The sequence below is a fragment of the Castor canadensis genome, chromosome 18, assembly GCF_047511655.1.
Source record: "Castor canadensis chromosome 18, mCasCan1.hap1v2, whole genome shotgun sequence".
In the NCBI taxonomy this organism is placed as follows: Eukaryota; Metazoa; Chordata; class Mammalia; order Rodentia; family Castoridae; genus Castor; species Castor canadensis.
The window spans coordinates 4,345,241-4,359,097 of NC_133403.1; the positions used below are offsets into that span (position 1 = coordinate 4,345,241).

Consider the following 13,857-nt stretch of genomic DNA (forward strand, 5'->3'; position numbering starts at 1 on the left):
GTCCTTATTACCTCACAGTGTCTCTGATCCCTGGAATGTCATACAGGTAGAAAATGTCATAGCCAAGGTAGGCCTAGCTCTCCTCTCAGTTCAGAGTGCTTTCATGTATCTGTGCTTCCAACTGTTGTTCATCTATCCATCCTTCATAATCCATCCATCAGTCTCCATTCACATATGCATCCATCAGTCTCCATCCATCGTCATCCATCTGTCTCCATCCATTCATTATCCACACATGCATCTATTCATTCCCACCCATTCTTGACTATTCTTCTTCTTTTTTCTCTATTCTTGGGATGAATCCAGGGCCTCATTCATGCTAAGTATACACTTTACCACTGAGTTACACTCCCATCCCCTGTGACTATTATTTATTTCAAAAAAGATTAAAATGCATACTCGTATATCATATTAGCAATACACAAGAGGTGGGAGCAAACCAAGCATCCATAAATGAATAAAGAGATAAACAGAATGCAATATACATGTAAAATAAATACCGCTTAGCCTTGAAAATGAAGGAAATTCTGACAGATGTTATAATATGGATGAGCCTTGAGGACACTAGGCTAAGTGAAATAACCAATCACAAAATAGCAACTACTATATGATTTCGTGTCTCTGAGGTACCTGGTGTAGTCAAAATCATAGAGAAAGAAAGTGGGATGGTGGTTGCCAGGGAAAACTGGGAGTGGGAGGGTGGGAGGTTTTTAATAATTCTTGTAACAATGGTAGTAGTATTGAATTAAAAGAAGTTTCGAAATATTTATAAAGATGAGTAATTATATGCTCGTCCATGATCAAGGTTGTCATATGTCAGGAAAAGGATTGTGTACTGGAACTTAAGGTGCTGCTGACTAGGGAGACTGGGATTTCCCAGAATGATACCCTGAGAAAGAAGGAAGTAATTCAGCCTGAGTGACACCATGTTAGGTACCAGATATGGATGACTAGAAGAACATCAGTTAAAACAGCAAAAATGGGAAGAATGGAAATTCATGAACTTGAGTGCAAAGAATGCTGTCAGCGAATGGATCCGAATGCCAAAGAAGCTTGTAGAAATGAAAGGAGCAGAGAGAGGAGGGTTTCAGGATATTGAGATCTGGTATGAACTGGCCTACAGGATTTAGCTAAAGAGTTGAGTCGGGCCAGATGTGGTAGCTCCTGCGATCATAGCTGTAATCAACCATAATCATAGCTCATTGGGAGGTGGAGGTTAGGAGGATCATATTTCGAGGCCAGCCCAGGCAAAAGTTCTCAAGACACCATTTCAAGCAATGGTCTGGATGTGATGCTATGTTCCTGTCATCCCAGCTACTCTGGGAAGCACAAATAGGAGACTTATGGACTAGGTCAGCACAGCCTTAAAGTGAGATCCTTCAAAACATGGCTGGTGGAATGGTTCAGAAGTACAGCACCTGCCTAGCAAGTGTGAAGCCCTGAGTTCAACCCTTAGTTTTGAACTTAGTTTTTTGAGATACCCTTAGTGTCTCAAAAAAAAAAAAAAAGTTTTGTAGATGAAAAGTTTTCTGTGGATAAATGGCGGTCAGAGTCACATGAAAATATAAACGCATTTAATGCTTCTGAAGTGTATGCTGACCAATTGTTAAGATGATAAATTTTATACTATGTTTATTTTACTACTATGGAAAGAAACCCACAGTGAGATTTGTGTACTGAGCGAGTATTTATAGAGCTTCCCCAACTCCAGGCCTTATGTGCTGGACTAGATACTGGAGACAGAGCAGTAAATAAGAAAGACGAAGTCTTTGCCTTCCCAGAGCTTGGCTTCTGGTGGGGAAGGCAGATACAAGGCAAAGAAACAAGATATTTGTATTTCGAGTATTGTGAAAGTCACGACCTGCGTTAAGAGTGGGGTTGTTTTAGTCTGGGTGGTCAAAGTCGGTAGGTGGTGGTTCTTAGCTTATCTTTGGGTCACTTACCCTCATAGTTTTAGGAAGTTAATGGATATTGGGAACTTGCTTCTGGTAGGACAGGAGTCCCTGATTCACTGACTCCCCTGTTGGATTCTAGCATGCTTAGACTGTCGCATGGCACAGGAAGGCAAAGAGACGCTGGCAATGTCCTCATGAAGCTTGTGGCTTAGGGGACATTATAGACATTAAGTGTTTAGTTATGTAAGTTAAAACTTGAGATAAATGTAGGAAGGATGAAAACAGAGCTCTTGAGACAGCATTTAGGGTAAGGATGGCGTGCATGTCAGGAAGCCTCCTGGGAGAAATTAAAACTGAAACCAAAGGATTGTGAGAGCCAGCCCAGTGAGAAGTAGAGGGAAAAGCATCCATGCGCAGGGAACAGCATGATACACCAGGAGGACCTGAGGCAGAGCTGTGTGTCATTCAAGTTCATGAACCCAGTGTCTGGCACCGAGTGGCTTCTTGAATGGATGAACGAGTTTCTCAGTCTACAATTATTGAGATCAGCTTTTAGGTGGGCTAGAGCATTCTTTTGATGATGAAACAAATTCCTCTTTTCATTCTATTCCAATGGCAGGTTGAATAGCTGAATGAAAGGCAGAAAGCAGTTGGGTGTCAGTGGCTCACACTGTAATCTTAGCTATTTGGGAGGCTGAGATTGGGAGGATCATGGTTTGAGGCCGGATGGGGCAAATATTTCGAGAGACCCTATCTCCAAAATAAATAGAGCAAAATTGACCAGAGGTGTGGCTCAAGTGGTAGAGGGCCTACTTTGCAAGCATGAAGTCCTGAGGTCAAACTCCAGTCTCACCAAAAAAAAAAAAAAAAAAGCATTAAAATGTTAGGACCAGTCAACAAATTGGAGAGAAATAATTACTATTTCCAGGCCAGGTTCTTTGTGCACTATTTACTTATTCATCCATTCAAATGAGGTGAAATTCACATAATGTAACATTAACCATAAAAAAATAAAGTGAACAATTCTTGATGTATATATATATATTTGGCTGCAGCGGGGTTTGAATTTAGGGCCTTCTGCTTGCTAGGCAGGTGCTCTACCACTTGAGCCACTCTGCCAGCCCCTAAAGTGCATGGTCCACTGTCACTTAGCATTCACAGTGTCGTGCGACCTCCACTTCTATCTAACTCCAAGGCATTTTCATCACCCCAAAGACTGTGTTCTCCCCCAGCCCCCTGCAGTACCCATGAGATGTGTGGGTTTTCAGCTCTCGCAAGGAAGAACTGTTGGTCTACACTCTGCACCCCTAGGGCTTAAGCTGCTGCTCAAATGGAATTTGTTAAAGGCACAGTAACTTCTCAACCCTACTGTTACCTTCAAGAGTTTTACCATTGCCCAAGGTCGTTCTCTTAGGCATGCTATTTGTAACACACTTACATATTACTTATAACTTATCTGTGATGCAATAGATATCAAATTAAATTTATTATGTTAGCCATTGTGAAGCGTATTGTTCAGAGGTATTATTAAACTTGTATTGCTGCTCGTCACCACCTAATATCTCTGCACATTTTTGCCTTGTAAGACTGAAACTCGGTTTGAGATAACAATTTAATGGAATCACTGGTTAGCCTTCCTACGGATAAAAAATCTGAAAATATGACAGTCTTCCCTTCCTTGAAATTTACAATGATTCTGCATTGAACGTGTAGGGCTCTCCTCAAGCAAATGCCATGAACTGAAGGGAAGAGACTGGAATGTGGCTTATTTATATGGGTTTTTAGGGTATGAAAAGGCCTCTCTTCCAAATGAATGTCAGAATACACCACAAGTTTTGATAGTAAGACCCCTGGGCACAATGATACTGCCATAAAAATTTCTAAGGATTGCTTTTAACCTCAAAATAAATGAGTCAATTGTCACTTTCTGAATTCATACATAAAACCAAGGTACAGAATGATATAAATGTCAAGGCAGAAACTAATGTGCAACATTTGTAGGTAGAAGCAAGGTAAGCAATGTAGAATTGTTTTATAAATATTTTATTTACATTAAAAAACCCTGAAACTCAGTACCCAGTAAGCAATGATTCCTGGGCTGGAGGTGTAGCTCAGAGGTAGAGCACTTGCTTAACAGGCACAAGGCCCTGGACTCCCCCTGTGTCACTGCCAAAACAAACAAAAACAAACAAAACCATTAACAAAAACTCCCCATTTCCCCTCCCCTTGCTCCCTGCCTTATGTAAGTGGAATCACCAAGATTTTGTTTTTGTCAGTACTGGGGTACTGACTCAGGGTCTTGTGCTTGCTGGATAGGTGCCCTACCACTTGAGCCACACTCCTAGTCTTTTTTTTTTTTTTTTGCTTTAGCTATTTTTAGATAGGGTCTCACGTTTTTTGCCTGACTTTTTCTTTTGGCTGACTTGGCTGAGGCTCTCCTATCTAGGCCTGCTGTGTAGCTGGGAATATAGATGTGTGTCACCTCGTCTAGTTTATTTGTTGAGATGAGGTCTTGCTAACTTTTTGCCTGGGCTTTTTGTTTGAACTTCAGTTGTTCTGACCTCCACCTCTCAGGTAGCTGGGATTGCAGGCATGGATTTTCATGTCTGTTGCCCAGGAACGTTTGAGTGTAGGTTTAATGTTCCTGGAATCCCAACCTCAATGAAGGTTGGTTGATAGGTGTTGGATTGGCAACGTGGAGTAGTAAAAGGGAAAGCTTTGTGGAGTTCCTCAGCCTGTGCCTGCAGGCCTCTGAGCTACCTCCTGCTAGGAGCAGCCTCTCTGTCTCATCTCACAGCTGCTGGATTGCCAGCAGTCTCGCTGGCAGTGAGCCCTCCTGCTCCACCCGCTCTGTCCTATGCTCCAAGAGGTTTAAGCAAACCAAGGGTGAAAGAAGATTCCTATAATGGTGCTGAATTTTTCCTGCATTTATTATAATTAATGACTCATTGAAATGCTTCACCTCTATAGGCAATTGGGGAGGGGGAGGCAAGTGCCAAGCTGGGGTTGTGTGGGGGAGGATGATAGGGCAGCTGGTTTGAGAATAGCCTCAGGACTAAGACCTCACTTCTCCTTGATTTGCCCCCTCTCCTGCCTTCTCCTGCCCTCCCTATTTCCTCCCCTCCTCTCCTCTCCCCTCCCCTCCCTTCTCCTCCTCTCCTTTCCCCTCCTCTATCCCTCCCTTCCTCCCCTCCTCCTCCCCTTCCTATTAGTTAATAAACAGTTACAGGTAAGTGGATTTGAGTGTCAGCTTGGCCATTTACCAGCTGAAGGACCTTGGGACAAGTTACTTAACTCTCTTGAGTCTTAATGCACACAAGGGAAAAACAATAAGTCATTGTGGAAATTTAAGTTGTCACAACACAGGTCATGTGTTCTTTTTCATGTCTGTCCTGGTGTTTGAGGGCAGAGGCCTGGCTGAGGACTCCTGATCTTTAAATCTAGTTAAGGTGGCCATGATGAAGAAGACAAAAGTTTATTATTTTATTGAACACTAAGTATGTCCTTGTCAGTATGCTGAAGTATTTTCCATATGTTTTGTGATTCCTCTTAGATATTCTTGTCTCCATTTTATAAGTGAGAAAAATGAGGCCCTCCCCAAAGATAACATGTTCTGAGGGTACCTCCCTCATGAGAAGATGAGCCAGAATTCCAACCAGGAGCTGGGCACAGTAGCTCACACCCATAACCCTAGCTAATTGAGAGGTGGAGATCTGGAGGATCATGGTTCAAGGTCAGCTTGGGAAAAAATTTCAGGAGATGCCATCTCAACCAATAAAAGCTGGGTGTAGAGCACATAGCTGTCATCTACCTGTCATCCCAGCTATGTGGGAGGGGGAAATAGGAGGATCCAGGTCCCAGCTGGCCTGGGCTTAAATAGTAAGATGCTATTAAAAAAATACCTAAAGCAAAAAGGCCTGGGGCCATGGGTCAAGTGGTAGAGTGCCTGCCTTGCAAGTACAAGGTCCTGAGTTCAAACCCCAGTACTGCCAAAAAGAACAACAAATTCCAACCAGGATGTCTGACTACATAGCCACTGCTGAGGTCACTGGACAAAAAGCATCCAGAGTAGAGCTCGATACTTTATGGGTGATAGCCATGTTCTCCCTTCCTGCTTTTAGAGATGCTGATGACTCTTAGAAAAATCTTATCCCTGGGGCTGGCAGATGTTGCAGAGTATGAAACTTGCAAGGTTGACCTACAACCATCCAGGGTTGATGCTTCCCCCCATAAATAGAAAAGAGATTGGGGTCAAGGGAGCTTCAGGAACATGGCTAGAGTCAGAACTGATGCCAGGATTCTTCTTAAGACTATCTGGTCAAATTTTGCTGGTTTGGGAGGTGAGAAAACAGTTTCAGAGAGGGGAGTGACTCACCTAAGGCCACTTGGCAGAGGAACCAGCACCTGAACCCAGTCTCCTGACTCCTAGCCATGCATTCTTCCTGCTGCCCTAGACCAAGGACTAGGTTGAAGCAGTGTCCCGTGAGGATCTCTGTAGAAGGTAGCCTGGGTATCTTGTGGCTTCTTGCCCCATGGCTCTGCTCTGAAGGCAGTCTGGGATTTGGGATCTAGAAGAAAGAGCAAGAGCCCACCACCATGCAAACTAGGTTCAGGTCCCAGCCAGAAGCTGACATGCATGATAGGCACTCAGCAAGCCTGATGGATCAACTTGGGTTTCCACCAAAGATCTAAAGCTCAGAGAATGCACCCAGCATGTCAGGGACTGAACTGGGGCTCAGATCCTTTGATGGATCCCCCTGACGGTTAGCCTGTTGTGGAATTCAGGTTTAGAGGGAGGGTCAGGAGTGATTTGTCTTTCTTGCTTTCCACTTTTCTCCTTTCACAACCCCCCCACCCTGTGTCCATACCTTGGGGCTAGCCAGCTCCCTTTCCTGGCCTTTCTCAGTTCTCCTTACCTCTTCTGTACCTGATAATCTTTTGACTTTTATCCTTGGACCTAGACTCACTCCTTCCAGCAGTAACTTCCCTCATCCTGACCTCCAAAAGAAAGCTTCTCCAATCCTGCTTCCTCCAGCAAATCCTTCCATCTTCAGACTCCTTGACCACCACTAATTGTAGCTTGAATAATGGCCTCTCAATCAAGCCCTAATTCTTCAAACTTGTACATGCATTTTCTCTTCTTTCTCTTCCTCCTCCTCCATCCTCCTCCTCCTTCTCCTCCTGCCTTCTTCTTTTCCTCTTCCTCCTCCTTCCTCCATCCTTTTCCTCCTCCTCCTTCTCCACCCTTCTTCTCCTCTTCCTCCTCCATCTTCCTCCTTCTCCTCCTTCCTTCATCCTCCTTCTCCCTCCATCCTCCTCCTCCTTCCACCTTCCTCCTCCTCTTCCATCCTTATCCTCTTCCATCTTCCTCCTCCTTCTCCTTTTTGGTACTAGTGATTTAATTTAGGGCCTCACATACACTTGCTAGGCAGGTGCTCTACCACTTGAGCCATGCTTCTGTCTTGTAAATGCTTCTTTATTAGGAAAAAGGTCATTACGGATATGATTACATTAAGAATTCGAGGCTGGGTGTGGTGGCTTACACCTGAAATCTCAGCTACTCGGAGGTGAAGACTGGGAGGATTGAGGTTTGAGGCTAACCTGGACGAAAAAAAACCAGTGAGATCCCATTTTGACAAATAATCTGGGCCTGGTGCTTGCCTGTAATCCCAGGCTGTACATAGGAGGCCAACCTCAGGCAAAAATGCAAGACCCTATCTGAAGAATAAAGTCTGGAGGCAGACTTTGGAATGGTGTGGCACAAGCTACTGGAGCTATAAGAGGCCAGAAAGGATTTTCCCTTAGAACCTCTGGTACGTGACCCTGTAGGCCCCTTGATTTCAGTGCAGAAAAACTAAGTTCAGAGTCTGTCTTCTGGAACTGGAAGAAAATACACTTTTGCTCTTTAAGGCTTTGAGTTTGTGCTAATAGAAATGAGCTAATGGAAATGACACAGGAAATGAGCAGACTACTGATCAATAACTTGCTTCCCTGGGCCTTCTGTGGCTGAACTCACAGGAGGAAAAGGGCAGGGAGAACAAGAAATCATGGTATCCTGCTAGCCCATGGATAGATGCTAGCTATCTATGCTGATATCTAGCTGATATCATATCAGCTGATGATATCATCTAGCTGATGATATGATGCTAGCTCATCTATGCTGATATCTCATTGTCAGCCAGGATCCTTTGCACTTGACATTTGAGGCAATCCTAGTTGTCTATGCCATATTTCGGATGTGCAAAGGGAAGGTCACAGATGTCAAGTGAGCTGTCCATGGTCTGCTTCTGGTTGGTGGCTGAGCTGAGATTCAAAGTAGCCAAGTGAGTCTCTTCTTCAGCCTCCCCACTTTCTGAAACCCAAGCCTCTACCCCTAGCCTGTTGGTTACATCGTGCGGTTAAGAGCGCATGTTTTCTTGGTCAATCCATCATGGAGTCTCTTGCCAGGAAGCTCTGTTTAGCCAATGAGAAGTGGACACTGTACATCTGAAGCCAGCTGAGGTGCTCATGGGCTGTCAGGAGAGGGCAAGGACTCTGCTGGCACAGAGCCAAGTGAAATAGTTTTGCTGAATGAATGAATGAATGAATGAACACGAATGAAGGGCGAATTGTTACCTTTTGCTGCAGAGCTGCAAGTCTTGAGAGGCATCTGTATCTCCGCTTCTGGTTTTCTCCAAATTTCTCATTCTTTCCTGGCAGGCATTATGCTGGGTCAGACATAGAATATCCAGTTTGCAGTCTTGGGGTGGGGGATGAGTGAGGGAAATCAGAAGGACCACATAGCCACTATCTAAGTAAGCACTTTCTTAATGGAAAACCAAGTAAGGGAGGAGGGAAAACAGACCTGAGAGGCAGCCAGGTGCAAAGGAACATGGAGCTCCCATTTGGGAGGTGGGTGGTTGTTAGTGGAGGGCACAGAGGACCCAAGGGAGAAGAGGGTCCTACCCACTCCCTGCACCTGCATTGCTTTCCTCCCCCTAGAGCTTTGCAGTTTCCAGGCCCTGAGAACATCTCCCTCACTTTCCCTCAGAATGGGGTGGGATGCTAGGCCAGTCCTGCCACTGGCTCACTCTGTGACCTCGGGCAAGTCCTGCCTCCTCAGTCAGCCATCTGTTTTAAGTGTGGACTTGTGACTCAGACATGTGTTTCTTTTTGAAGATGGTCAGACCTAGTGCCCAGGAAGGGCTAGGATTTGATGAGCTTTTTCAAAGGGATCTTTTAGTGTTTTCCCTTGTGCATGGCCTGTTTTTTAAATTTTTACTTACTTATTTTTGTTTTTGAGACAGGGTCTTGCTGTGTATCCAGACTGGCCTCGAATCATGATCCTCCTGCTTCAGCTGCCCCCATGATGCTGGAATTATGGCAAGTGACACCATGCCTGGTCTTTTTGGTCCACACTACAGTCATCTCTTGGTATCTAAGGGAGATTGGTTCCAGGATTCCTGTGGAAATCTGCACATATTCAAGTCTTGTATATAAAATGGGATAGTATTTGCTTTAACATGTGCACATCTTCCTGCATATTTTAATTTATTTTGGCAGTACTGGAGTTTGAACTCGGGGCCTCACGCTTGCTGATCAGGTGCTCTACCACTTGAGCCACTCCACCAGCCCTGTCCTCCTGCATATTTTAAATAATCTATACACTACTTATAAAACTTTATACAGCACAGATAGCTGTTATTCTGCATGGTTTAAGGAATAAATGACAAGACAAAAGCCTGCAGACATTTAGCACAGATATAAATTTTTCCTGCATATTTTCCATCTGTGGTTGGTTATTTTCTCTGAATGCAGAGCCCACAGATATGGAAGAGCCAAAGACCGTGAGGTGTCACCTTGGAGTCTCCCTTCTGGTTGCGGCTTCTTCCTCCTCACAGTGGGGGTAACAAGTGCTCCTGGGGGCTGCAGGCTGTGGAGGAGGAGGGGTGTAGATGACCAAGTGGCCATACCAGTAACTAAGAGATTGTGTTGAAATATTTTTTTTCCCCCTTCAGGAACAGTCAGCAGCTACCTGGCTCTCCTGTGTGCTTCACATAGACCAAAAAACTTCGCTTACTTCTTCTCCTGTACCCATTTTACTCATGATGAAGCCACATTACAGAGATTCTGGGACTGGTCCCAAAGCAGGTGGCAGGTGACCGGCAGCAGCCCCTAACGAAGTCCCTGGCCCCAAGTGCCCTTGTGACCCAGGAAGGGACCGGGTAAGACATGGGTGTCGGTCCTATGTGGGTCCTTTGTGCCAGCGGGCACCACTCCTTGGCCGGCCCCTCCCTGCTCGTGGGACAACAGCCTTTACCTCTCTGTCACGCCACCTCCTCATTCATCGCTGCTCCCCGACGGTACAGCGCAGGGACCCGGGCGCTATTGTCGTTGTGCCCCACCGTCGCGGGTCCCCTCCCCCGGGGCTGATCATTAACCAGGAGGCGGTATAAGGACTGAGCGTGCCTGGCGCGCGGGAGAGACGCGCGCCACCACCGCCATGGACAGTAGCACCTGGGGCCCCACGGCCACGGCCACCAAGGAAGCCCCAGCATCCTATGAGCGCATCCGCAATGCCGCCGACATCTCTGTCATCATCATCTACTTCGTCGTGGTGATGGCCGTCGGACTGTGGGTAGGTGGGGGCCCTGGGATGGGGACTGAAAGCGTCAGAGCCACCAGGTGAAAAAAAAGGGGAGGCGCACGAAGAGGCAATGGCCTTGCTAAGCTGCAAGAGGAGGGAGTGGGTTAACGGGCCCATGGAGGGGAGTGGGATTTCTTGGAGACGCTGGAGAAGAGTCCTGGGGTCACACGGTGAGGGTCTGGTAATAGTGGTGGGAAGTAAGCAAGGATAAATAGAAGTTAGGGGGTGCAGAAGAGAGTTTGCCAGGAAGACCAAAGAGGGATCCCCTGAGCAGGAAAGGCCTGCAGAGCATTGCAGAGATTAGGGGAAAACAGGAGGGTCGTTGGTAGGTGATTACCTCTTGGTTACTCAGTTTTCTGGTAAGAGAGAAGCAGTGTGGAGTGAGGAAGCCAGAGATTCTGGCAATTTTTGGGGAGGGAGTGGAGGGTGGCTGGCCAGTGGCTCCTGGGGAAGGCTGGCCCAGGGTCTGGGATAAATTAGGGATGGGGAAACTGGGTGGAGTAGGAGTAGCAGGAGGAGGAAGAGCAGAGGGTGGCCAGCTGCTGGGGAGAAAGAAAAGTATGTATGTCTTCCTTGGCACTCTGGGGACACACCAAACCAGAGAAACTTGTTCTCAGCAGCCTGCAACTTGGAAAGTTCCTTTATGAGACTTTGGCACACCCAACCTCTAGAAAAAGTGGGCAAATATTCCAAGGGTTGTCTCCGAGGGGAGAGTGACAGACAGAGGGAGGCTGCTGTGACAGCAGGTGGTTGCCTTTCCATGGACACTGAGCTTTTTCAGGGATAAAAGGAAGTGTGGATTTTTTTTTTAAAAGGAATTACAGAACTGCATGTAACAGAAAGACTCCTGCAGTGTCACTTGGAGCAGTGGGACTGATTCTTTTTCAATATTCTCAGCTTCCTTGACATAGTGGAAAATGTCTAACTAGGAGCAAGGATACTCATATTTTAGTACTGTGTTTCTCATGGTTTGAACGAAGCAGTGTAGGCTAACTTCCCTCAGCCTCAATTTACCCAACTGTAAAACAGGTAGAATCATGTTTATTCTTACAACTCCAGAAGGATGTTATGAAGACCCACCAAGATGAATTTAAAAAAATATCCTATTGTTATTGATCCAGGCTATGAATAATTTTTGTCCTTTTAAGAAAGATGAGCGAAAATAGTCAGCTGGGTAATATGTCATCACAGAAAGCCGCAAGACCAGGAAGACAGGAATGCCAATCCCGATTTTATCAGGAAGTCGAAGCCCTATGTGACTGTGATTTGCCTAAGATTTTGCAATGAGTTGGTCTTGTTCCTGGAACTCAGGTGTCCTGGCTCCTGCTTTTCCATAGCGCCAGCACTCTGCCTGCCTCAAGTCAAGATGTGACTCCATCCTCTGCTACTTCTGCTATTATTGCCCATCCCCCTGGCAATCTGATAAATCTCAGTTCTCTTAACCAATCTCGTTTGAGCACTGCCAGGCCTGCAGGTGCTTACATTCTTTTTATGGTGTTTGCACTTTTGGAATATCTGTAAATCAGTATCACTTGTCCTGTTAAATGCTACTTAATGAGCCTGCTAGTATTTGTGTACGTTTAAGCTTTCCCCATTAGCTGGTGCCCTGAGCCCCGATCATTTTCTGTGCTGGATTTCTTCCAGCCAACGCTCCTCCTTTTGTTGTTGAAGCATCAGGAGTGATTTAAGTGTGGGCATTATGAACTCGGTGCTGCCCATTGCACTTCCTCAATGTAGAAAACACATCTCAGACCTGCACCCCTCTGGGACCGTTACTGTTCCCAACATTATTTGCTTAGGTTTTATATTCTTTCAACTTTGCCTCATTCAGTCAGATTTGGGCTTTGGCTAAGTACTTCTTTGATATTTATTGTGTTTTTCTTTCATCATGAGTCTCTGATCTTATGCTTTTCTTTCGGCAGTACTGGGATTTGAACTCAGAGCCTCATGCTTGCTAGGCAGGTGCTCTACCACTTGAGCCACTCCGTCAGTTTGTCTGATTTTATTCTTGGTGGGGATTTCATTGAGCTATTCTGCAAACCCTCAACAACCCCCTTAAAGGTTGTTAAAAACTCTGGCTAAATCTGATCCACAGTCTGTTTTCATGTGTTCCACGGGCTAAGAAAGGGTTTTTTTTTTTTTTTAAACACTGTAAAAGGGTTATAAAACAAAATAGGAGCCAGGCACTGATGGCTCATGCCTGCAATCCTAGCTACTTGGAAGATCAGGAGAATCAAGATTGGAGGCCAGCCTGGGAAAAAGGTTCCAGAGACCCCACCTCTAAATTAACCAGAGGAAAATGGACTGGAGGAGTAGCTCAAGTGGTAGAGCGCCTGTTTTGCAAATGAGAAACCTTGAGTTCAAACTCCAGTCCTCCAAAACCAAACAAACAAGAAGTAAAATGAAAAGACTATGTGGGTTGTTCTCGCTGGCTTTCAGTCTGTTGAAAGTGTATTCTTTTTTTTTTAATTCATTTATTCACATGTGCATACATTGTTTGGGTCATTTCTGCCCCCCCCCGCCTGCTTCCAGGCAGAACCTGTTCTGCTCTTATCTCTAATTACATTGAAGAGAAAACATAAGCCTAATAAGAAAGACAAAGCGTTTTTGCTAGCTGAGAAAAGGATAGCTATACAGAGAGGTTCCTAGCATTGCTTTCATGTACAAATGTGTTACACCCCAAGTTGATTCATCGCTAACTGATCTTTACATGGTTCCTGATCTTCTTCTCGTGTTGACCTCTGTTGCTTTAAGGTCACTGTATTAGCTCCTTTGCAGTGGGGACATCAAATACTTTCATGTTTTTGGGTTTCCTACCTATCCCCATACCTCCCATATGTGGTCTCCCCTTGTCATGTGACCCAAGTCCAACAACATTGCTGTATTTGCCCTAGATTTAAAGTCTGCATATAAGAGAGAACATATGATTTTTGGTCTTCTGAGCCTGGCTAACCTCGCTCAGAATGATGTTCTCCAGTTCCATCCATTTACTTGAGAATGATAACATTTCGTTCTTCTTCATGGCTGAGTAAAACTCCATTGTGTATAAATACCACATTTTCTTGATCCATTCGTCAGTGGTGGGGCATCTTGGTTGTTTCCATAACTTGGCTATTGTGAAAGGGTATACATTTCCTAATAAACTTTGCTACCATTTTCACTATAAAAACAATACGTGCCAGAGAGCATATGTGCCCCACAAAACCTGAAGTGTTTGCTGTTAGGTCCTTTAGATTTAGGCCAATCAAATAACAGGAATCACTCATGCCTGTATTAGAGTGGCCTTTGAGCTAATAGGATTATTGAATGTCTGTGTTGGAATGACCTCTGGGGGAG

At 45.2% G+C, this 13,857-nt stretch overlaps 1 protein-coding gene across 1 annotated transcript in view; it reads left to right on the forward strand.

The window, feature by feature from the left end:
- Nucleotides 1-9,958: 9,958 nt before the first annotated feature.
- Nucleotides 9,959-13,857, forward strand: part of Slc5a1 (solute carrier family 5 member 1) — a 67,126-nt gene continuing 63,227 nt past the window's right edge. The window contains exon 1 of the mRNA XM_074061379.1: nt 9,959-10,512. Coding sequence (XP_073917480.1) covers nt 10,378-10,512 — 135 coding nt within the window. The 5' untranslated portion in view covers nt 9,959-10,377. The remainder of the gene's footprint in view (nt 10,513-13,857) is intronic.